The sequence below is a fragment of the Peromyscus californicus genome, unplaced genomic scaffold (assembly GCF_007827085.1).
Source record: "Peromyscus californicus insignis strain IS unplaced genomic scaffold, ASM782708v3 Scaffold_22__1_contigs__length_63687245, whole genome shotgun sequence".
NCBI lineage: Eukaryota > Metazoa > Chordata > Mammalia > Rodentia > Cricetidae > Peromyscus > Peromyscus californicus.
This window is the reverse complement of record NW_026294525.1, coordinates 59,715,042-59,739,090: the sequence shown is the minus strand read 5'-3', so window position 1 is coordinate 59,739,090 and position 24,049 is coordinate 59,715,042. Positions and strand designations below refer to the sequence as shown.

Genomic DNA, 24,049 nt, shown 5'->3' with positions numbered 1-24,049 from the left:
ATGCTGAATTACTGGTTTACAAGGCTGTGCTGGGGTTCACCTGCTTTGTGGATGCACCCAAAACCACTGAATTGTACACATTAAAAGGTGCATTTTATATAACTATATGCAAATTATATGACTAAAACTTGAGGGCTAATCACAATCAGCAGTATTCTCTGTATATCTTTTCTGTAGAAAGCAACTGGGTTATCAACCGGCCTCAACTGATCTCGCAGTTAAGCCAATAATGTCCTTTTCATGCCACTATTTTTTGTAAGAGTACCATGCCTCCAACCTTTCTAGCATTCTGGTTACTTCCCCTGAAGAGGAACAATTGGTTCCCCCCAAAATCGACTCCAAAGTGTTTACTTTCCAGAAAACAGCCAAAACAACGTTCCGTTACCAAGGGAACAGAACGCTATGCCCTCCCAAGATGGCCGCCAGCGAGGACCGCAGGCCTGTCTCGGGAAGTCCTGTTTCGCATTTCCGGTCCGGCATCTTCCGGCGCTAGCGGCGGCTTTGCGGAAGTGCGCGGCGCACGTGTGTTTGCTAGGGGTCTGGTAGTGATGGACGCCTTGGATAAAGTCATGTAAGTGTGTGTGGGGCGCGATGGCGTGGGAGCGAGTCTCCCGTGACTGGGACGTTGCCTCTGCCGCGGTCTCGTCCCGGAATTGCGCCCTCCGGACGGACGCGCTTTGGGAAGGAGCTGGCGGATTCTCCAGCCCGTGTCCCTGCCGCTGAAGCCTTGAGGCTGGCGGCGAGCTGTGGGGTGGGTGGAGCGAGGGCCAGAGCCGTGGTCGGCTTGGGGCCCCGCCGCTGATGGGTTCTGAAGTGCGAGAGTGGCGGTGGACGGAAGAAACGGGGCTCAGAGTTTAGTGACTGTGAACCTTTAACCCGCCCTCCATCAGTTTATCCTGTGACATAGCTGTCGTGACACTCTTGTGTCATGGAACTGTAGGGAGCAGTGTTGCCATAACAGGTACAAAGTTTTCATTTTTCTTTTCCGCCCAAATCTGTACACTTCGGCCTATCGCTGAGTGATGGTTACGTTTGTTCAAAAATATTTGAGTTCCCAAATGTTGCTGCATTGGTTGTTACAGTTTCCTGCCGCTCCCCCGCCCCGCTTTTCGAGACAGGGTTTCTCTGTGTAGCCCTGGATGTCCTGGAACTCGCTCTGTAGATAGACTGGCCGCGAACTCACAGAGATCCACCTGCCTCTTCCTCCGGAGTGCTAGGCTTAAAGGTGTGTGCCACCACCGCCCGGCTCAGTTTTCTGCTTTTTAAGTAAAGGGTGCAATGTAAACGAAAGTTTCTTTTTAGTCAATAGATTTTGTGTACCACTGTGCCTCACTGATAAAGCAAGTAAGCTGAAGTTTACATTGATTACTGTTTAGTGAGATTGAAAAAAGACGTGGACTACAGAGTGTATAGCAGTTAGTGCTGTGTAAACACAGTGCGTGCCTTGATTTGATTCAATGAAAAATGCAACTTGAGCGACCAGTAAATGCCAACTACGTGGTTTTACACGTGGTATTTCATTGGAGAAGAATTTTTTAAATTCTGTGTGGGAAACTAAAGTGTATGTATGTGGTTTTTCTTTTCCCTCCCTACCTGTCCCAAGACTGGAAGATGGAGGGTTATAGTTAATTAGGAGAGGAGGCATTTTGTTAATATATGGCAGAAAAGTACCATGTTTACCATAGAGGAGGCAAAGTTGAATTCTTTCTTCTAAACAGAAATGTATAATAGCATCCGATTAGTGCCCCATCATAAAAACAGAATAATAAATTAGGTGTGGTTTTGTGGGTTGTTTTTTTTTTCCCCCCCGAGACAGGGTTTCTCTGTGTAGCTTTGCGCCTCTCCTGGAACTCACTTGGTAGCCCAGGCTGGCCTCGAACTCACAGAGATCCATCTGGCTCTGCCTCCTGAGTGCTGGGATTAAAGGCGTGCGCCACCACCGCCCGGCTGTTTTTTTTTTTTTGTTTTTTTTGTTTTTTTTGTTTTTTTGTAATGGGAGTTGTAGATGGGTTCTTACATTTAGTTCATTTTGTAACATTGGTCTACACACCAGACCTTGGGCATATTGCTTCTCTAGTCTGAGTTGCCTGATTTTTAAAGAGCTATAATTACAAGCATAAGTCACCATGAAGAAATGTAATAAGTTAAAAATAACTGTTTACTTGGATCATTTCATTTTTTAAATTTAGTTTATGTGTGTGTGTGTGTGTGTGTGTGTGTGTGTGTGTGTGTGTGTGTGAGTGAATGCTAGCTTTGTATTCCCTGGTTGCATGCAGTGCCCACAGAGGCCAGAAGAGAACATCAGATCCTTTGGAACAGGAGTTACAGTCAGTTGTGATCTTCCACATGGGTGCTAAGAACCAAACCTAATCCTCCACAAGAGTAGCAGGTGCTCTTAACTTAATCCATCAGCTCCAGTAATGATAAAATACCTTTGCTAATGTCTCCCTGAAAAGGTGAGGGTTTTTATGTTGTTATTTAATGATGGAATCCTACTTGATAGATGTGAGTGTTGATTTTTTTTTTTTTTTTAGGTCATCAGTCAACGTATAGTTGTGTCATATGAGGAAAATGTGTAAATTGTTATGAATTGTGCTTTTTTGAACAGAAAGCCAAAAACAAAAAGGGCTAAGCGATTCCTTGAGAAGAGAGAACCCAAACTCAGTGAAAACATTAAGAATGCCATGCTGATTAAAGGGGGGAATGCAAATGCAACCGTGACTCAAGTACTCCGAGATGTGGTAGGTATCGTGACTTACTATATTCAATGCTATATTTTTTTTTTTTTTTTTTTTTTGTTTTTCGAGACAGGGTTTCTCTGTGTAGCTTTGCGCCTCTCCTGGAACTCACTTGGTAGCCCAGGCTGGCCTCGAACTCACAGAGATCCGCCTGACTCTGCCTCCCGAGTGCTGGGATTAAAGGCGTGCGCCACCACCGCCCGGCTCAATGCTATATTTTTAAACTAAGTGCATCTGTGGGTGTCCATGGAGGCCAAAGGCCTTGCATCACCTGTAGCAGGAGTTACAGATGACTGTGAGCCTCCTGATAAGGTGGGAACTCTCTGCAAGAGAAATGCCTTGTCATCTTTCTAGCCCTGTTAACTTGCTTTAAAAAAAAAAAAAAAAAAAAAGCCATGCATGGTGGCACATGCCTTTAATCCCAGCAGGCAGATCTTCGAGTTCAAGGCCAACCTGGTCTACAGAGTGACTCCAGGGACAGCCAGGGCTACACAGAGAAACCCTATCTTAAGAAACCAAAATCTAAAACAACAACAACAACAACAAAAACCCAGCAAAACACAGGTTCTCACTATGTAGTCCAGGCTGGCTTTGAATATTCTTTTAAAGTAAGGTTGAACTATTTAGGAAATTTTGAGCATACTGAGTTGAGCTCGGTCTGGTAGGATTATGATGTCTTAAGATCCAGCCTTGAAGAGTTGGAGTTGGGAGGGGCAGGGGTAAATAGAAAGGACAGTGAAATTGGAAGCTATTTATCTTATAATGTACTTGTAAGGGTACTTAAAGAATAGTCATCTGAGTGAATTTTTATTTATTCGGGTCCTGCCTCCCCTTGGGACAGGGTCTCACATTGTAGCCCTGACTGGCCTGGAACTTGCTATGTAGACTGGGCTTACTTCTGCCTCCTGGATGCTGGGATTATAAGCATGTGCCATCCTGCCTTACTCTTTGACAAATCTCTTAAAGTTTGGTTTATGGGCATTTGTTTTTAATTGTGTATGGGTATTGTGCCTATGTGTATGTTTGTGCACCACTGATGTGCCTGGTGCCCTTAGAGTCTAGAAGATGGCTTCAGATCCCCTGGAACTGGAATTACAGACAGTTGTGAGTTACCTTGTGGGTATGACTTCAGATCCCCTGGAACTGGAATTATAGACAGTTGTGAGTTACCATGTGGATATGGCTTCAGATCCCCTGGAACTGGAATTATAGACAGTTGTGAGTTACCATGTGGATATGGCTTCAGATCCCCTGGAACTGGAATTACAGAGTTGTAAGTTACATGTGGATGTTAGGACTTGAACCTGGATCCTCTAGAGTAATCACTGAACCATCTCACCTGCCCCTTGTTTATACCCAGTTTAGTAACTAATTTGTAAGCTCAAATAACTGCTTATTACTATGTTCTTTCAACAGTACTAGTTATTCTAGGTTCTGAGAATTAATAAGCAGTACAGTCTTATTCTTTAGTGAGATCAGAGAAGACATACATTGTAAGTGTTGTGCAGTTGTGCTGTGCTGGAGGTACGCTCAGCATAGGATGGGAAATAGTTAAAAATCACATGCAGGGAGGTAGAGGATCAGAAATTCGGTCTACACAGAGTCAAGTCTAGTATGGCCTAACGAGACTAACAAAAACCAAAAAATCACAGAGGAGGGGACCTACACACAAGGTGGGCTTCCCAGAAATAATATGTAGCAAAAAAAAAAAAAAAAAAAAAAATCACGTAGGGGGGATCTGATCACAGGTGGGCTTTCCGGAAATGATACATAGCCTTCATTTTGAAGGAGGAAATGAAAGAGGAAAAGTAGTTTGGGGCTTCCAAGACTGAGGAGAAGAAACAGGACCCACTTGGTGAGCCACAAGTAACTGGGATGGCCAAAGGAAAGTGGACTCCATGAACCTAGAAAAGGAGGCAGGGGTGTACAATAACATGGATTTGGAGTTATTCTGAAGCCTGTGGAGTCATTGAAGTCTTTTTTTTTTTTTTTTAATGCTGGGTTTTTTGTTTGCTTGTTTGTTTTTTAAGTGAGAGATATGATAAGCCTTGTGATGCATATGGTGCTAGAAATGGAATCCAGGGTTTTGTGCAGGCTAGGCAAGTGCTACCACCGAGTTATACCTGTCACTACAATTTATTGCTTCTATTAAAGAGGGTTGAGAGCAAATGCTGGAAAAGGTTATCTAGCGTCTGATGGTAGGAATGAAATTAACAGCTGGGCATGGTGGCACATGGCTTTAATCCCAGCACTCTGGAGGCAGGGGCAGGCAGATCTTTGAGTTCAAGGGCAGCCTGGTCTACAGAGCAAGTTCCAGGACATCCAGGGCTCCACAGAGAAATGAACACATCAATTAATAATAAATGAATGAAATTGAGAGCTAGTTAGAATAGATATGGGAGGTACAAGTTTTGGCATCGGTGAGAACTGTCTTCCTAGGTTTCTGTCTTGGTTGCCCAGTGAGCAGTAATACCAATTTAGAGGGCTGTGAAGATGGCTCAACTGTTAAGAGCACTGGCTGCTCTTCCAGAGTTCAGAGGTTCAAGTCCTAGCACCCACATGGCAGCTCACAACCATCTGTAACTCCTGTTTCCAGGTGACCCAACACCCTCTTCTGGTCTCTCTGGGTACCAGGCAAGCATGAGGTTCACATACATAGATACAGGCAAGCACACATACATATAAAATAACATAATTTAAAAATCAAATATCAATTTAGAGAATGTGTCCGGTAGGGCAGGTTTGGAGGGAAAGGTGATAATGTTCAGGGGACATTTAATTTAAGTAGTTAAGATAAAAACTAATTTGTTGGGCTGGCAAGATGGCTCATTGGGTAAAGATACTTGCCACAAAGCCTGACAGTGTTTGAACCTGGTAGGTACGCAATAAATTGATGAATGACAGTCACTGTGTGTGGTAATATCTAATAGATACATGGGTATTTAGACTTGTGTGTAGTTGATAGAGTCTTTGAATGAAATCAGCTAAATAACTGAATTTTTCCCCCTTTGAGATAGTGTTTCTTGTGTAGCCCAGGCTGGCCTCCAGCTAGCCATCCCCTGCTTCAGCATTCCAAGTGCTAGAATTGCAAGCATGTGCCACTTTGCCCAGCTTAAATATATGGAGGGTTTTGACTTTATCATTTTTTCCTCCTTTCCTTTAACCACATAGACTACAGTAGTTGAACTCAGGTCATCAGGCTTGTTGGCAACATCATACCCCCTGAGCCACATCATTTGCCTTTGAACTCTCAATCCTGTGTCTTCACCTTCTGAGCCCTGGGATTACAGATGTGAGCTACCGTGTGTCGGCCTGGCTTGCTCATCTTTTTCTGAAATGTTTATCTGCGTGGTGTGGTATTGGGGGGAGGAAACAGCCTCTTTCCTTCTAAGTGACGCTACACATTGAAGTTCTAGGAGAAGTACAGTATTACAGATATTACATGATGGTCATTCTTGTTGTCAGAAAAAGGTAATGGTGTTCCTTACACTAAGACAGGGAAACACTGGGCTGAGAATCCTCAAATGTTTCACTAAACGTGGTGCCACATGCCTGTAAGCCCAGAACTCAGTCAAGGCAACCAGGGCTGTATAGTGAGATCCTGTCCTCACCACTCAGTTGAAAACAACTGATGTGATGGCACATGAATATAATTCCAGCATTTGAATGACTGAAGCAGGAAGATTGCCACGACTCTGCTTTTTGAATGTTTTGTTGAGAAAGTTTAAAATTATGTTTTACAGTATGCACTGAAGAAACCATATGGAGTTCTATATAAAAAGTAAGTTGGTTTATTATTATTACTACTTATTTTGTTTGTAAAAGTAACAATTATTTTATGGAAGATTTGGAAGGAAAAAGTGTTAGTATTTGCACTGAATGTTTTTTTTTGTTGTTTGTTTTTTTTTTTTTTTAGGTTTTTTTTTTTTTTTAGTTTTTCAAGACAGGATTTCTCTGTGGAACAGCCTTGGCTGTCCTGGAACTTGACCAGGTTGCCCTCAAACTCACAGAGATCTCCTGCATTGGCCACCTAAGTGCTTGAATTAAAGGCGTGTGCCACTATGTCTGGCTCAGAATATTCTTGCATAACTAATATGTAGATACCTTATTTTGAAATAATTACATATGCACAGGAAAGTTGTAAGAATTTTTAGAACTCCTGTATGTCCTTCACCCAGCTACTCCAGTGTTACATCTTGAATTTTTTGTTTTTGTTTTTTTGAGACAAGATTTCTCTGTGTAACAGCCGTGACTGTCCTAGAACTCACTTTGTAGAACAGGCTGGCCTCGAACTCACAGAGATCCACCTGCCTCTGCCTCCCGAGTGCTGGGATTAAAGGCATGCGCCACCACCGCCCGGCAATCATTTGAATATATAATTACCTTTATTCACTATATCATCTAACTGAATGTACTTATTAACATTATTAAAACTGGAGTCACTCTTTTTCATATTCTTAGGAAAAATATTACAAGACCATTTGAGGATCAGACATCACTGGTAAGTACAAGAATCTTCCTCCTTTAAGAGAGCTCTTATGGGCAGGACTGGGCGTGTGGCTGAGGGAGTGAGCAGTAATGGTGCTGGCTCACGATTGCCTAGCATGCCCGAGGCCCTGGGTTCTACCCGCAGCACTCAGATAACAGAACAGAGCTGTGTAAAAATGACTCCATACTAGTTCATGCTGCACTCCTAATGCGTTATCTTTTCCTTCTTAAATTAGAAATTCTATGTATGACAGTTTGGATATTCAGACGGAGAAATAAGACTATTCTTTTTTTTAAAAAGTGTAATGAGCCGGGTGGTGGTGGTGCACACCTTTAATCCCAGCACTCGAGAGGCAGAGGCAGGTGGATCTCTGTGAGTTGGGAGCCAGCCTGGTCTACAGAGCGAGATTCAGGACATCACCAAAACTACACTCAAAAAAACTACTGTCTCAAAAAAAAAAAGTATAATGAATTGTGTGTGTGTGTGTGTGTGTGTGTTTCTAGCCTTTCACCCTGTGGGCTCTGGGAATTACACTCAGGTTACCAAGCTTCATACCAAGCACCTCTACCCACTAAGCAGTTTCTCCCACCCGAGAATTTAAAAGATGCAGCTATTTTTTTTTTTTTTTCCGGAGCTGAGGACCGAACCCAGGGCCTTGGAAGCGCTCTACCACTGAGCTAAACTCCCAACCCCTGCTACAGCTATTTTTAAAAGCTAGAGCTGCTGTTGTTATTACTGTCATAAGATACTCTTGTTTTTGAGACAGTCTCTCTGGCTGTCCGGGAACTATGGAGAATAAGCGGACTTCAGACTCCACCTGCCTTTGTCTCCAAGTGCTGATATTAAAGGGGCAGTCCCACCCTGCCCAGCCTGGGTTTTGGTTTTTGAGTCAGGATCCCATGTATTTCAGGGTGGTTTGAACTCTGTGTAGCCAAGGATGACTTTGAACTTCTGACCCTCGTGTCTCCACCCCAGGCTGGGATTACAGGCATGGACCACCACTGTCTGTGCAGTGCTGGGGATAGAGCCAAGGGCTTTGTCCATGCCAGGCAAGGAGTGCTAACTCTGCTACATCTCCAATGTAGTTTTAATGAAAAAAAAAAAAAAATTAGTATCTAGCCGGGCGGTGGTGGCGCACGCCTTTAATCCCAGCACTCGGGAGGCAGAGCCAGGTGGATCTCTGTGAGTTTGAGGCCAGCCTGGTCTGCAGAGTAAGAGCCAGGACAGGCACCAAAACTACACAGAGAAACCCTGACTCGAAAAACCAAAAAAAAAAAAAAATTAGTATCTAGAAACAGAAGTGTGGTTGGACTTTCTTTGGACTGCTAGCTCTCAAATAATGATGTAGAGACTTTTTATTAAGTATGAAAGCTTGGCCTTAGCTTAGGCTTGTTCCCAACTAACTCTTAAAACTTAAATTAACCCGTTTATATTAATTAGGTTCTTCCCCTCCTCCAGATTCTTCCCAGAGTTCCTGTCTCTACCCAAAAGTCCTGTCTGTCCTCTCCTGTCTAGCTATTGGCCATTCAGCTCTTTATTAAACCAATCAGAAGATACTTTGGCAGAGACCCATCTTCACAGTGTACAAAAAGATTATCCCACAACAGAGAAGAATTTGATGGAAACTATGATGATTTTGGATGTAAAAAGAAAAAAAATACAGAGGGAAGGCAATTGGTCTTTTCTCTATATTAGGGAAATTGAAAACAGCAACAACAACGAAAAAAACAGAGGAAGATAAGGAGAAAGGGCTTCCTCAATATAAATTGGATGAAGATGGCAATGATGTTGGTCTCTTAAAACATAATGTTTTTATTTTTGTCTATTGTTTTGAAATAGTGCCTTATGTTTCTTAGCTGGTTTAGTAGCCAGAGGCTGGCCTTGAAGTCCTGTCTCCCATCTTTTAAGTGCTGGAATGACAGGGTGTGCCACCATGCTTGGCTTGAATACATTTTTAAATTTTACTAAACTTCATATTCTTATTAAACAACATAGTCAGTTCAGATGTTTGAATACCTAATATGCACTCATTTATTTATTTGTTTGTTTGTTTGTTTATTTATTTATTTTTGGGACAGTGGTTCGTGAAACCCAAACTGCCCTCAAACTTAATCTACAGAGGATGCCCTCCTTCCTCTACTTCACAAGTACTGGTATTAAAGACATGCCACACCACACCTGTCAGGAGACTTTACAGAACACATCTTAAGAATGTATATTTTAGCCGGGCGGTGGTGGCGCACGCCTTTAATCCCAGCACTCGGGAGGCAGAGCCAGGCGGATCTCTGTGAGTTCGAGGCCAGCCTGGGCTACCAAGTGAGTCCCAGGAAAGGCGCAAAACTACACAGAGAAACCCTGTCTCGAAAAACAAAACAAAACAAAAAAAAAGAATGTATATTTTAAAGTGTTATTATTTTTAATTATATGTATATATGTGTGTGGGTCTGTGCACATGAGAGCTAATGTGTGCAGAGGCCAGAGCATTGGATCCCCTGGAGATGAAGTTATAGGTAGTTGTAAACCGTCCGATGAGAGTGCTGGGAATTGAATTCAGGTCTAGAATCCACCAGGACTGATGATGAGCCAAATCTGTAGCCTGACCATAAATATTTTTGAGCACTTCTGTGTAGAATGCCATCAAATGACATCTCATGACCTTGGTAGGGCTTTGCAAGACTTACTATCTCTGATAAATTAATTCTCAGAAAAGTTAATTTCTAGGACAGGAAAAGGTTCACAGCCTGAATTCATTCATTCATTCATTCATTCATTCATTCATTCATTCACTCACTCTATCTATCTATCTATCTATCTATCTATCTATCTATTTTTGAGGTAAGGGTCTCCATGTATCCCTGGGTGTTCTAGAACTTACTCTGTAGACCAGGCTGGTCTCGAACTCACAGAGATCTACCTGCCTCTGCCTCCTGAGTGTGCACCCTCACACCTGTCCAGCCTGAGTTCTTGACTTTCCTAACTCCTTTCTTCACACTGGGAGTGGATGGGCAGCTGTGGCTCTTTGCCCCACTTGCTTCTGCATAGAAACTTACTGAATGATATCCAGAGTGGGAGCTCGCCCCTCAGGGAGTGATAACCAATGTGTGTGGCATGGGATGGGTGGTGGGGTGGGGAATGACACGGGGAACTTAAGGATTGTCCCTGTCCTTTGATCTTTTTCATTAATTTTGAAGGTTTTCTAGCTGATTTTGGACTAGGACATGTTAAGTCTAATTTGTGCATATGCGGTGCTGTAAGCCGGAGGTGGTGGGGTCTTTTGCTCTCCGCCTTATGTCTGAGACAGGTCTGTCACTGAACCTGACGCTCGCCATTTGGGCCTCAAGGACTAGCCAGTGAACTCTAGAGTTGCATGTCTCTGCTATACCAGTGCTGGGGTTCCAATGTGTGCCGCACACCTGGCTTCGAATCTAGTTTTTATGTTAGAATAGTGACCTCAGTAAGTTGAGGCAAGTGTGTGGGATGTAGAGTGTCGGCATCGGGCTGTCTAGTTTTTATGTTAGAATAGTGACCTCAGTAAGTTGAGGCAAGTGTGTGGGATGTAGAGTGTCGGCATCGGGCTGTCTAGTTTTTATGTTAGAATAGTGACCTCAGTAAGTTGAGGCAAGTGTGTGGGATGTAGAGTGTCGGCATCGGGCTGTCTAGGATTGAAACTTCACGTTTCTACTCCTTTCAAATCTGTAATGGAAGCCAAGGAAAACTTTTATTTTATTTTTATTTATTTATTGAGACAGGTTTTCTCTGTGTAGCCCTGACTGTCCTGGAACTTGCTCTGTAGACCAGGCTGACCTTGAACTCAGAGGTCTACCTGCCTCTGCCTCCTGAGTGCTGGCACTAAAGTCGTGTGCAACCACATCCAGCCCAAACAGTTCTTATACTGGACTATCATAGCTTTGTCAGCCACTCCCCCAGACGTGACATGGCTCTAATCAAACTGTGGGCATGGAGATCCTAGAGCCCCTTCCTTACCTTGTTGCAGTTTGCTGGGAAAGTAGCAAAGGGCATTAAAAACTCCTGAGCCAGTTACAAACATCCAAAGCCAGTGTGTTGATAAATCTCTGTGGCTCCCTGTGCATGCTGAGATGTGCGGTAAAGTGAGTTCAGGGATAGTCAGTAAATGAAACACCTGGTGTGCTCCTCAGAATGACTGCATAATTGAGATGAGTGGCCTTTCCTGTATTAACTCCCCAGCTTCCGTGTAGTTTCAGTCTTGAAATGTGAGCCTTTTAACTAAGTACTCCAAATCAGAAAAATTTGGATTTAAAAGCTAAAATAAGGTAAGATTCCATCTATCTATCTATCTATATATTTATATTGGCATATAAGTATGTATTAAGATTAGTTGTTTTTTTTTTTTTAATGTATGAGTGTTTTGCCTGCCTGCATGTATGTGCATCACATGTGTGTCTAGTGCCCTCGGAGGTCAGAAGAAGGTGAAGGATAGTTGTGAGCTGCCATGTGGGTTCTGGGAACTGTATCCTGGTCCTCTGCAAGAACAATAATTGCTCTTAACCTGAGCATACTTCTCCAGCCCCTTCTGTATATACTTATCTAATTCATTACATCTTCATTAGCTTCTGGTGGGAGAGGGGTGGATGGGGAAACCCCTGGTGTCCTTTACAAGCTTAAAGGTAAGACTGGTTTGTTTGTTTGAAGACAGACTCTTGTGTGTAGCTTTGGCTGGCTGGAACTTAGAGCAATGTTTCTGCCTCAACCTGCCGAGTGCATAGGCAGGGCAGTCTGAGAGTCTTCAAGAGTTTTCTTTCCTTCTTCCTTTATAGGAGTTCTTTTCAAAGAAGTCAGACTGTTCTTTATTCATGTTTGGCTCCCATAATAAGAAGAGGCCGAATAATCTAGTTATAGGTGAGTATCATATTCTTTGTTGTTGTTGTTGTTGTTGTTTGAGACAAGGTCTCATTGTGTAGCTCTGACTGGCCTAGAACTCACAGAGATTCCTTGTCTCCGGGTGCTGGAATTAATGGCATGTGCCACAACTCTTTAATGGTTTTACCCATAGAGTCAGCTCCGTGACTTGGTTAGCTGATGTTTTCAGGGTTTACAGTCAACCAGTGAGCTCAAAGTAGTTTCTGTTGCTGCATTAACTTCGTGACACTGGATAAAATTTTTTGGACTGGAGTCTACCTCTGGTAGAACCCTTGCCCAGCTTTTTGAAGGCTAGGTTTGGGATCCCAGCATCACCACAGAAACTTCCTATCCACCAGTGACATCAGTATTGTCCTCCAGCCCAGGGAAGTGAGAAAGAATGTGAACTAGTTCTTGGTTAGCAATCTTAGAACACTATTGCTAACATCTTTGGAGAGCAGTTCTGGCTTTTAAACAGGAGGTGTGGGTTCCTGGTGCTCTGTTTATCTATTTACTTTTTTTTTTTTTTTTTTTTTTTTTTGTTTTTTCGAGACAGGGTTTCCCTGTGTAGCTTTGTGCCTTTCCTGGAACTCGCTTGGTAGCCCAGGCTGGCCTCGAACTCACAGAGATCCGCCTGGCTCTGCCTCCCGAGTGCTGGGATTAAAGGCGTGCGCCACCACCGCCCGGCCCTATTTACGTATTTTATGTGTATGTTTGTAAACCACATGGAGTTATGGACAGTCATGACATGGGTGCTGGGAACCAAACTCAGGTCCTCTGGAAGAGCAGGAAGTGCTGTTACTTACTGAGCCGTCTCTCCAGCCCTGATATGTAGAGTTTCTGTCTAACATGCTCAGTCATAGGCAACCCCTTTACCATGTGTGGTCTTCATATAGCTTGTTTTTTGAGGGTGGATGTTATTGTTAAGGTTTCATCCCAAGCCTGATGTATGCTGAATGTTTCTGGTATTGCTGAGCTGCACCTCTTTTTAATTTAGTTAATTACTTTTTAGTAGTCTTTCTATTTATCCCTAGGCTGGCCTGGGTCTTGCTATATAGCCCAGGTTGGTCTTGAGCTCCGTCCTCTTGTCTCCCCAGTGCTGGAATTGTAGGTGCTCACTGCCGCACCCAGCTCCCCATTCATTCCATAAAGTAAAGGAGCTGGGCTCAGCGTGAGAGTGTAGAGTTTTTCCATGACTAATAGCCTAACCACGCAACTAAGTAGATGTCCGAGTTTAAGAAGGGAGTGAGTTTGGAGAGACAGAGAAGACACAGATCATTTGGAGCATATAGGTAACATAAGGTGGCTATTTGGGAAATCTACGTGCTTAAAAATGCATTTCCTTTTAGGTCGTATGTATGACTACCATGTGCTGGATATGATTGAACTAGGTATTGAGAAATTTGTGTCTCTGAAAGATATTAAGGTAAGTTATTGATCATAAAACTAAATAGCATTTTAATAATGTTCTTGGCCAATACTGGCGTCTTGTGGTAAAGAAGTACTGATAGAATTTTATAGAAAAAGAACCTCGCCGGGCGGTGGTGGCGCACGCCTTTAATCCCAGCACTCGGGAGGCAGAGCCAGGCGGATCTCTGTGAGTTCGAGGCCAGCCTGCGCTACAGAGTGAGTTCCAGGAAAGGCGCAAAGCTACACAGAGAAACCCTGTCTCGAAAAACCAAAAAAAAAAAAAAAAATGAACCTCATGCAGAAAAAGTTTTACCTTTATTTTAAAAAGAGGAATGTAGGCCAGGAGGTGGTGGCATATACCTTTAGTCCTGGCAATCAGGTGGATCTCTGTTAATTCCAGGGAGAAACCCTGTCTCAAAAAAACAAAAAGAAACAAACAAACAAACCCCCAAAAACCAACAACAAAGGAGGAATGTATTTATAACATATAGTGCATGTGGATCTTATAGAAGCTCAACCTCAGAGAGCGGTGACCAATTCTGGTAAGGCCTGTGGAGTAAATGCTCTCTGTCCTAGGTGATAGCAACATTTCCAGACACTCCGAAGTTTTCCAGTTGAGTGCTGTTCTACAGCCAGAAAGCTCTGGCTGCCACTGTATTGTTTTGTCTCTTAGCTATTAGAATTACTTAGAGATACTAGCATAACCCCTCCTCAGGAACCTGCAGTGTCCCTGCTTTGTTTGAATGGGATTGTGAAACATGAAGTAGTAAGGTTGGCCAAAAGAGCCTGAGAAGGGCAGGGAGTGTTCACTTCAGATTGTCCCATCGATACATTATTTCACGTGGATCTTAGAGATGTGAGATCAAGGCCGTGTCCCCTGGCTGGTGGTGTCTCTGTTTGTTTTTTAGACAGGGCTCACTATGGACTTTGGCTGTCTGGAACTTTCTATGTAGACCAGGTTGATCTTGAACTCAAAGATTGGCCTGGGATTCAAGGCATTCATCACCACACCAAACCCAGTTTTCCGTTTAGATTTGGTGATTGAAACCCAAATTTATTATTTTATTCATTCATTCATTCATTCATTCATTATGCATACAATTTCCTGTCCTATTTATTTATTTATTTGTTTGTTTGTTTGTTTATTATGTAAACAATTTCCTGTCTGCATGTATTCCTGCAAGCCAGAAGAAGGCGCCAGATCTCATTACAGATGGTTGTGAGCCAGCATGCGGTTGCTGGGAATTGAACTCAGGACCTCTGGCAGAGCAACCAGTGCTCTTAACCGCTGAGCCATCTCTCCAGCCCGAAACCCAAATTTAATTGTTTAACCTTAGAGTCATGTATATGGTAGATAAAAACCAAGGTTGGAGTTTAAGAGTTTAGAGAGAAAGACTATTGTTTGTAATGAAGGTTTTACACCTTAGTGGGTTTTGTGTGTTGCTTTGATGTAGGGTTTTAAATCACCCCAGCTGGCCGCAGACTTGCTGTGTCACCAAGGCTGAGCTTGAGCTTCTGATCTGCCTGCTTCCACGTTCCACAAGTGCTGGGACTGCAGGCGTGCTCCCCTGGGTCCATCTGAGCTAGTGGAGCTGAGACTCCTGTGTGGTTAAATTGTGGTAAACGGACACATTGCTCATTTCTTTAGCTCTCCTCTAAAAAAGGGATAGACCTTGAAGGTTTAGTAGAATAATTAACCTAAATATCCTTCTCCTTGGCTTTGAAAAAAGGCTTTTGACAGTCAGTTCCCTGTGCAGTCAGTAACTCCAGCTTCCTTAGGTTCAGAGTCAAACAGTGACCTCATAATTGGACCTGTGGGTTCAAGACATGTCTTGCCATTTACGTGATGTTTGCGATTTATCAAATCAGTAGTTTTCTTGATCCTCACTTGTGGATGTAACAATAATAAGTGAGGTAGTATGTGTAAAATGTTGATTATTTTAACACATATTGACTATCTTAAAATTGTCATATAAATTCTTTAGATTTTGGAAATTGTATAATTATGGTGGTTTTTTTTTTTTTTCTTTTCTTTTTTCTCTTTTAATCTCATAGACTAGTAAGTGCCCCGAGGGAACAAAACCCATGTTGATTTTTGCTGGTGATGATTTTGATGTAACAGAAGACTATAGAAGATTAAAAAATCTTCTTATTGGTAAGTATTATTGGAACTCATCTCATTAACAATTACAGCTGCTTTTGAGACCTACCTTTTCGGTAAGATTAAACTTGTTCACATTTTCCTTCACCAAACTGTACAGTTCTCATATTTTTTCTCATATCTATTCTTTTTGTCCCATTGAGCTTAATAAGGGTTTCATTCATAAGCTTAGGTAGTGGTGGTGGGAGGTTTACAGGGACACAGGCAAGTTACCAGTGGCTGTAGCTACATCCCAGCAACAGTTCACTGCCTATAGTTCTGTAAGGATTTGAACCCCGGTCCTCTGGAAGAACAGCCAGTGCTCTTATCCACCGAGCCATCTCTCCAGCCCTTTTTCTTTCCATGAGTGCATGCGTCTGTGTCTCTTTTGAAATGGGCTTTGTAGCCCAGGCTGGTACCAGTATGCAGCAGTCCTTTTACTGTGCCTTCTTTTCTGGGGGCAGGGGGTTGAGATGGGGTTTCACTGTTTAGCTCTGGCTGTCCTGGAACTTGCTTTGTAGACCAGACTGGCCTTGAATGTGAGAGATCCGCCTGACTTTGCCTCCTGAGTGCTGGGATTAAAGGCATGCATCACCACCGCCCAGCTTACTGTGCCTTCTAAGTACTGGGATTACATAGAATTATAAATGTGTGCCCCACACCAAGGCTGACTAGATTTCATAAACCCTAATTTCTCATTGTCTTGTACTTCCACTAGATGGCATGAAAGAGTCCATAATGTAGTGATAAGGGCATGGAATGGAAAAGAAATCTGGGACAGAAGCGGAGAGGTGGGAGATGAATGCAGAGAAAGTGTTGTTGCTCATGGGGGAGTTAGGTTTTCAGTATAAATACGTCAGCCCACTGCTCTGTTTATGTTCTGTGTTCAAATGAAGTACAGTGACAGCAGCCTGTGCTTTGGAGAGTGTCATCACACGATCTCAGTGTGTGAACTCCACATCTACAGAAGTGGCTGTGACACCACTAGGCCAGTAGGGACAGGCTAATAGAGGACCGTCTCCTTCTGCAGAGCCCTTTTCTGGTCTCTTAAATGGCACAGTGAGACTACTGGGGGTAAGCCAGGACCTTATATATGCTAGGCAAGCCTTCTGTCATTTTATTATATCCCAACCTATACAGTTCCTTTTTTGGAAAAGCAACATTTATTATTGTGTTGTATGATGTGCGTGTGGGTGTGCATGTGGGTGGAGGTCAAAGGATAACTTTGTGGCATTGACTCTCTCCTTCCACGTTTACATGGGTGCTGGGGATTGAACTTGGATCTCCAGGCTTGCATAACAAGCACACCTACTCACTGAGCCATCTTACCTACCAAGGACTGCATTTCTTCACAGGAAACCCAGTAAACAATAGCAATGTTTAGGTTCTGTCTGTCCTGATTTTTATGGCTGTTTTTTTATGTTACTGTTCCTACTATTTGAAGATGATATAACAAAGAGGAGATGTATTTTGGTGCATGCATTCGGCACTCAGGAGGTGGAGTCAGGTTCAGAGAGTTCAGTCATCCTCCTAGTGAGAAGTTTGAGGCCAGACTAACGTTACTGTTAACACGTCTCAAAACAAACCGAAGTAGGACTGGGGCCAGTGCAGGGGCCAGTTACGTGCTTGAGTTTGGGTATAGTCACAGTGCTGCAGAGGGAGAGACAGGCACACTCTGGGGCTCGCTGCCGGCCAGCCTAGTTCCCAAGGTCTACTCCAGGGAAATCTGCTCCTGGGGAACAACACTGGGGATTGACCTCTGGCCTCAGTGATCATCTGCTCATGTCCCCACACATCCCTGCTCATGTGCGTGTGCGGGAACACACACAAGTTAACACTTTGTAACTGAAATTCTTTTTTATGGTTTATTTGTTTGTTTGTTTGGTTGGTTTTTTGAGACAGAGTTTCTCTGTGTAGTTTTGGTGCTTGTCCTGGATCTTACTCTGTAGACCAGGCTGGCCTCGAACTCAAGAGATCCACCTGGCTCTGCTTCCCAAGTGCTGGGATTAAAGGTGTGTGTGACCACTGCCTGGCTTATTTTTATTTTATGTGTGTTGACATTTTGCCTGCATGTATGTTTGTGTGAGAGTGTCAGATCCCCTGAAACAGACAGTTGTGAACTGCCATGCGGTTGCTGGGAACTGAACCTGGGTCCTCTGGAGGAACAGCCAATGCTGAGCCATCTCTCCAGCCCCTGTAACTGAATTTTGAAATTGCTTGCTTGCTTGCTTGCTTGCTTGCTTGCTTGCTTCCTTCCTTCCTTCCTTCCTTCTTTCTTAAGACGGGGTTTTGTAGCTTCCTTCCTTCCTTCCTTCCTTCCTTCCTTCCTTCCTTCCTTCCTTCCTTCCTTCCTTCCTTCCTTCCTTCCTTCTTAAGACGGGGTTTTGTAGTGGGTAGCTGTTCTAGCTATGACCTTGAAGCACTGCCCCTAGTGAGGTAGCAGGTAACTGTTACACCTGCCTATGACCTTGAACTACATGCCCGTTCTCTAATAAATTCCTTTGCCCTTTAAGCAGACTCCATGGATTGCAAGCAATATCAGGACCCAATAGGGTTTTTCTGTATATCCCTGGCTGGCCTGGAACTTGCTCTGTAGACCAGGCTGGCCTTGAACTCACAGAGATCCACCTGTCTTTACTTCTCGAGTGCTGGGATTAAAGGCGTGTGCCACCACTGCCCAGCTATAGTTTTCTTTCTTAACAACTGAATATGTGCTTTCAGATTTCTTCAGAGGTCCCACAGTATCAAATGTCCGACTGGCTGGGTTAGAATATGTTCTGCACTTCACTGCACTGAACGGGAAGGTTTACTTTCGGAGCTATAAGTAAGTACATTTCCAGGTGTTTTTCAGAATCCTCAGGGGTAACGTTTTATTCTAACTCAAAGTTGGTTCCTGCCCAGTGGGCCTGGAGAATTTGCAGATAGTAGTGGCAGGAGCTGTGCCCTGGCCCTATCTGAGACCCTGATCATCTATCACGAGCCTGGTGTATGTAGTAAACCCCCTTCCTAGATTTCTGTGCTGTCTCATTATTGTTCTTGACTAGATTTAGAACAGGTCACAGTCAAGCCAGACAAAGCAGTTTTCAAAATTCTAGATTTGAAAGCTGCAGCATAAAGCAGGGAAAGGACCAGTGACTGACCACTGATTTCCCCTCTAGCCTAGGTTTGCACCATATAATATGAGTTTAGATCCCAGCAACAGGTTGTTTTGTTGTTTGGTTTGAGTTTTGCAAACAATATCTGTTGATGTAACTTCAGGCTAGCCTTGAACTCATTGTGCAGCCCAGGGAGGCCTCAGACTTGGAGTCCTCCTGCCTCGACTTCTTAAGTGCCGGCATTACAGGCCAGGACCACCACTCGCAGCCAGATTCCTTTTTCACTGATGAGATACCAACATGCTACAATTACTCAGGGTTAGGGTTAGCATCCCTTTTACTCCTTTAAAAAACCAGAGCGTCCAGATGAACCTGAAGTGTTCACCTCTTCTTGTCAGTCAGTCCTTCTGTGCCCCAGAGGTATGGAGGTTTCTTGAGGGACATGCTGGGTGGGAGCAGTCCCCCTGAGCAGCTGCTTTCCTCATGGCCTCAGCCACTGTTCTCTCACTTCCACTGTGATAACAGCAGAGGGTTGGCTGACCTCTGGCCTCCTCCACGTGCACACGCATGTGCTCTTGCACACATGTACATGCCTCGGACTTAAGAGCAAGGGCACGCCATACGTCATGGCAGCACACCTTTAATCCAGCATTTGGGAGGTAGAGGCAGGTCAGTCTACCAGGTTGCTGAAGCCACTTTTAGATTCAGCCTGGCAGTCATTCATAGTACAAAGTTTTAATTTTAAAATCAGGACCCTAGTATAAACTTCATTTTTCATTTTGGGAACAAAGTTTCTTGTGGCCCAGACTAGCTTTGAACTTTCTGCATAGCCCATCTGGGTTTAAATTTCTGACCTCTGACTTCCATCTCAAGTCCTGAAGTTAGAGGATGTCTTGTGGCTGTGCTGCTGGGTCCCTGCTGCCTCAGTGCCAAGTGTCGTAGCTGTTAGTGTTCGCACTGTGCCTTAATGAATGAAGGCAGCTCTGCCCATGAGTTAGCAGATGTTTGGGTTGTTTCTGACACAGGCTCTCAGTGTGGTTTGCCAGTGTACTCTAGTACTCAGTAGGTAGCCCAGGCTGGCCTCAAATTGTGATCTTCCTTGCCTCTGCCTCCTGACTGTTGTGATCACAGACAATGGCTACCATGCCCAGCTGGAATGTGAAATGGTGTTACTACGACCTGTGTGATGGCTTTCTGGTTACGGTCGGTCCTACTGTTACTGGCTTCTTCCTGTACATCTGTAGTCATTTATTGCCGCGGGTGAGCGTCATTTGCTTTCCTTTGCCAATTTTGTTCAGCTTATGGGCAGAACCACTAAAGCAATGCAATTTTGTTTTGTTTTTTAAGATACAGTGTCCCTCTGACTATGCTGTACTTGAACTTGTAGTGATCCTCCTGCTTCATTCAGTTTCCCAAGTACCGAGAATTACAGAGACAGACTCCCAGGACCAGCCTGATAAAGAGTCCCAAATGCCACATACACCTGTGCTGGAGTATTGGTTAGACTGTATGCAGAGAAATATGCCAAACAGGAAGTGTTAAGTTTACCTTAAAAAGCAAACACAGCCTTCCAGTAAGGGAGATTACACAATGAAAACAGCATAGTGTCAGCTAGTATGAGGGAGAGAGATTGTTTGCACCGAGTGGCACTGTAGCTTAATTCATACTTCATTTGTTTTGACACACCCTTGCTTTGTAGCCCAGGCTGGCCTCAAGCTTCAGCCTTATCTTACCTTCCTAGGGATGGGATGGCAGGCGCATGTCACTATGCCTAGCATCCATTTGCTCTTTTTTTCCAGGGAGGGGTGAGACAAGGTTTCTCTGTATAGCCCTGGTTGTCTTGGAACTCTGTTGGCCAGGCTGGCCTTGAACCCAGATCTACCTGCCTGTGCTTCCTGAGTGCTGGATTAAAGGTGTGTGCTACCGTACCTGACTCATTTTATCTTTCTGTGTTTCTATAGCGCTTTGTTGTTGAACCCTCTGCTCTTTATGTCTCATTGAATTGAGTGCAGGGGATTGCTTGATACATGTCTGCTCCTGTGAGTCTTGCTGTGACCAGCAACTGCTCCCGAGAGTGCACTGCCTTGGTTGGCTATCTGCAAGTGTACTCAGGGCTGAGAGCTCCTGCTGTAGGCACTGGCACACACACACCAGCTGCCTGCTGTCGCTCTCTGGAGCCTTCCTTAATTGTTCTGTTCCTTCTCATTCCTGTGTTGTCTCTTGCCTCTGTGACAGCTTTGTGTGCAACACTAGTCAGTTAATACCTCCCTGCCGCCCCTTCCCCCACATATTTTTACCTGTGGGAACATAACTGCTCTATCAAATGTGATTGCCAAATATGATGTTCAGATTTTGGGTTGGTGGTATTTTGTTTTTAATTGTTGTTTTATTGAGACAGTTTTCACTTAGCCCAGAGTAAAGTCACTGTGTAGCAGAGAATGGCCTTTAACTGGTCCTCAGGCCTCCATTTCCCAAGTGCTAGGATGACACTTGGCTATTCTTCGGGTCTTTCAGCTCTTCTTAGGATAGGACTCATAAAACAATTGGAGGTGAGGCCGGTTGTGGACTTGAGAGTAAAAGAGAGATTATTAATGACTGGGAAGTGGGTGCCCACCAGGAATGCATAAGACAGTGAATCCCATTACTTTGTGTTACTGATAACAGAATAATTTAAGGCTCCTCTTGTCTGTTCACCGGCTCCTCACTCTTCCTTTCTCTCCTATTGCCCAGATATTTCTAGTTCTGGAGTTATTTGGACATAGAATGTTGAAGAAGTTGTAATTTTGTTTTATTAGGATTTTTAGATTTACTACATGCTACAGAAGTCATTAATGTGCTGTAGGGAAAAGTTGATTTTGAATGGGTTGACTTAACTCATATAATGTTGGAGATAAGAATTTGTTAATCCTTTCAACAAACCGTTTCTTTTTCTTCCTTCCTTCCTTCCTTCCTTCCTTCCTTCCTTTCTTTTTTTTTTTTTTTTTTTTTTTTCTGAGACAGGGTCTCACTATGTAGCCCTAGCTGTGCTAGAACTCACTCTGTAGACCAGACTGGCCTCGAACTCAGAGACCCACCCACTTCTGCCTCCCAAGGGCTGGGATTAAAGGTGTGCACCACTAAGCCCCATCAAACATACTGTTTCTAAAGTCCGGTTAGAATTACTATTTTGGTACTAGGTGTCAAACCTAGGGCCTTATGCAAACGTTCATGTGCTCTACCACTGAATTATCTGAAAATAATTTTTATACTTGTCATTTCCCAGCATTACTGTGCCATTTCATTTCTGATTTTTAAAAACTAACCAAAGGATGCACTTGGTATGGATGCCTAAAGTGTCTAAGAAGAGGCTTGGCTTTTGCAATTATAACTGTCGCTATTTGAAACTACAAAACCCTTTAAAAAAAGTTATTTCAGAGGAGGACTTTAAAAAATAAACTAAGCAGCATTTCCCCTATTCCTAAAGGCTGCTGTTGAAGAAGTCTGGTTGCAGAACCCCACGGATTGAACTGGAAGAGATGGGACCGTCGATGGACCTGGTTCTCAGGAGGACACACTTAGCATCAGATGACCTCTATAAATTGTCCATGAAAGTGCCCAAAGCTCTCAAGGTACATAACCTGTGATATGGTACTGTGTTGATTTCTGTATTCCACTTTTGCCAGGAAGGATTTGTGGTCATAAAAAGATGTATGAAAAAATGAATAAAATAGGTAAGTTAGGCTCAGAGTCAGAAGAAGGAGAAAAGAACCTCTCCAGACATAAAAGTAATAAAGAGCTGAAGAAGTCAGGAGTCTGGTTTGGCTGTCTGCCATTTCCAGCAAAACCAGAACCGTGTGGGCATCATGAAGACTGTGTTACAGCTGTGTTTCTAGAACGATATATATGTTAAATGTGTATTGACTTGTAGCCTAGTGTGCCCTTGAACTCAGGATTCTTCTGTCTCAGATCCTCAAGTGCTGGATTACAAGCGTGCACTACAGGCCCAGCTTTGTTTTGACTTTTAGATTGTTTCACAAACAACTAGATGTGCCAGAAAGATGGCTCAGTGGTTTAAGAGTACTTGCTCCCATTGCAGAGGACCAGGCTTTGAGTCCCAGCATCCATCATGTTAGTGCTCACACCACCTGTAACTTCCTCTGTGGCCTCCATGGACTCCTGCACACACACACACACACACACACACACACACACACACACACACACACACACGCGCGCGCGCGCGCGCGCGCGCGCTCGCTCGCAAATAATAATAAAAGAAAAGAAATGTAAGCACCAAGTAGACATCCTAACTCTGGAATGCTATCAGAGATTGAACTGAGAACTCAGTCTTCTGAGGCTAAGCCCGAAAAAACCGTCTTGATACATGACAGTGGTCAGTGTATCTTGATTCTTGCCAGATGACCTGACATTTTACCAGATGGCAGCATTGTAGGACAAGGGGGAGGGGCTAGTGGCTGGCTCTGAATGAGAATGTGCATTTTAAAGAAGTCTATGATTCCTCGAGAAGAAAGGTGTGTAAAGCTGTGTCATTGAGAATCTTCACAGTGGGAAGTGTTAGATTTGTGTGGTGTGCTAGATTTCTACCAGGCCACTAAAAAGTTACATATGTATATACCCACATACTTTTCTCTTATTTTATAGCCAAAGAAGAGAAAGAATGTCTCTCAGGATACTTTTGGTACAACTTTTGGAAGGATTCATATGCAGAAGCAAGACCTAAGCAAACTGCAGACCAGGAAAATGAAGGGGTTGAAAAAACGACCTGCAGAGATGGACACAGAAGACCAGAGGAAGAAATCAAAGAGAATGAAGAGAAACTAGTGCACCTAACTGGCAGGGACCACGTCTGTGGTCGTTTACTAAAGAGAATCGTTAGTTTGAGTCTCTCCAGTTTTCTCGTAGGAATTTGTTGGTTTTTTGGAGGTTTTTGAAGGGGTGAGGGTGTGGCAGGATCTCTCACTGTAGCCCAGGCTAGCCTCAGCCTCCCAAGTGCTGCAGTTATAGGCTTGTGCCACCATACCCAGCGTATTGTATATTTCTGTAACATAACTTATTACTTAAATTTTTAAAGAATTTGAAATTTGTATGTGTTTGGATCATATTCACCCCAACTTTTCCATTTTAATTGATGTGTGTGTGTCCTCAAATGTGTGTTACAGTATGGGTGTGGTCAGAAGACAACCGTGGAGTCCCCTGTGGTGGGGCTTGAACTTATCACCTGTGGGGCTTGAACTCAGTCACTACATGGTAGGTAAGTGCCTTTATCCACTGAGCCATCCCGCTGGCCCAGATTATTGCT

The 24,049-nt window shown here is 43.6% G+C and overlaps 1 protein-coding gene across 2 annotated transcripts; it reads left to right on the top strand.

Moving 5' to 3' along the window:
- The first annotated feature begins 456 nt into the window (after window positions 1–456).
- Window positions 457–23,834, top strand: Rpf2 (ribosome production factor 2 homolog). Of its 2 annotated transcripts, none has more exons than XM_052751448.1 (10): window positions 457–571; window positions 2,609–2,741; window positions 6,482–6,519; window positions 7,200–7,239; window positions 12,024–12,105; window positions 13,455–13,531; window positions 15,571–15,670; window positions 18,377–18,479; window positions 22,214–22,358; window positions 23,392–23,834. In XM_052751448.1, the coding sequence occupies exons 1-10, from the start codon at window positions 549–551 to the stop codon at window positions 23,569–23,571; spliced, it is 921 nt and encodes a 306-aa protein (XP_052607408.1). In that variant the 5' UTR covers window positions 457–548; the 3' UTR covers window positions 23,572–23,834. The 2 variants fall into 2 exon arrangements, with proteins under 2 accessions (XP_052607408.1, XP_052607409.1); XM_052751449.1 differs by lacking the exon at window positions 457–571 and adding an exon at window positions 809–961.
- Window positions 23,835–24,049: the final 215 nt, after the last annotated feature.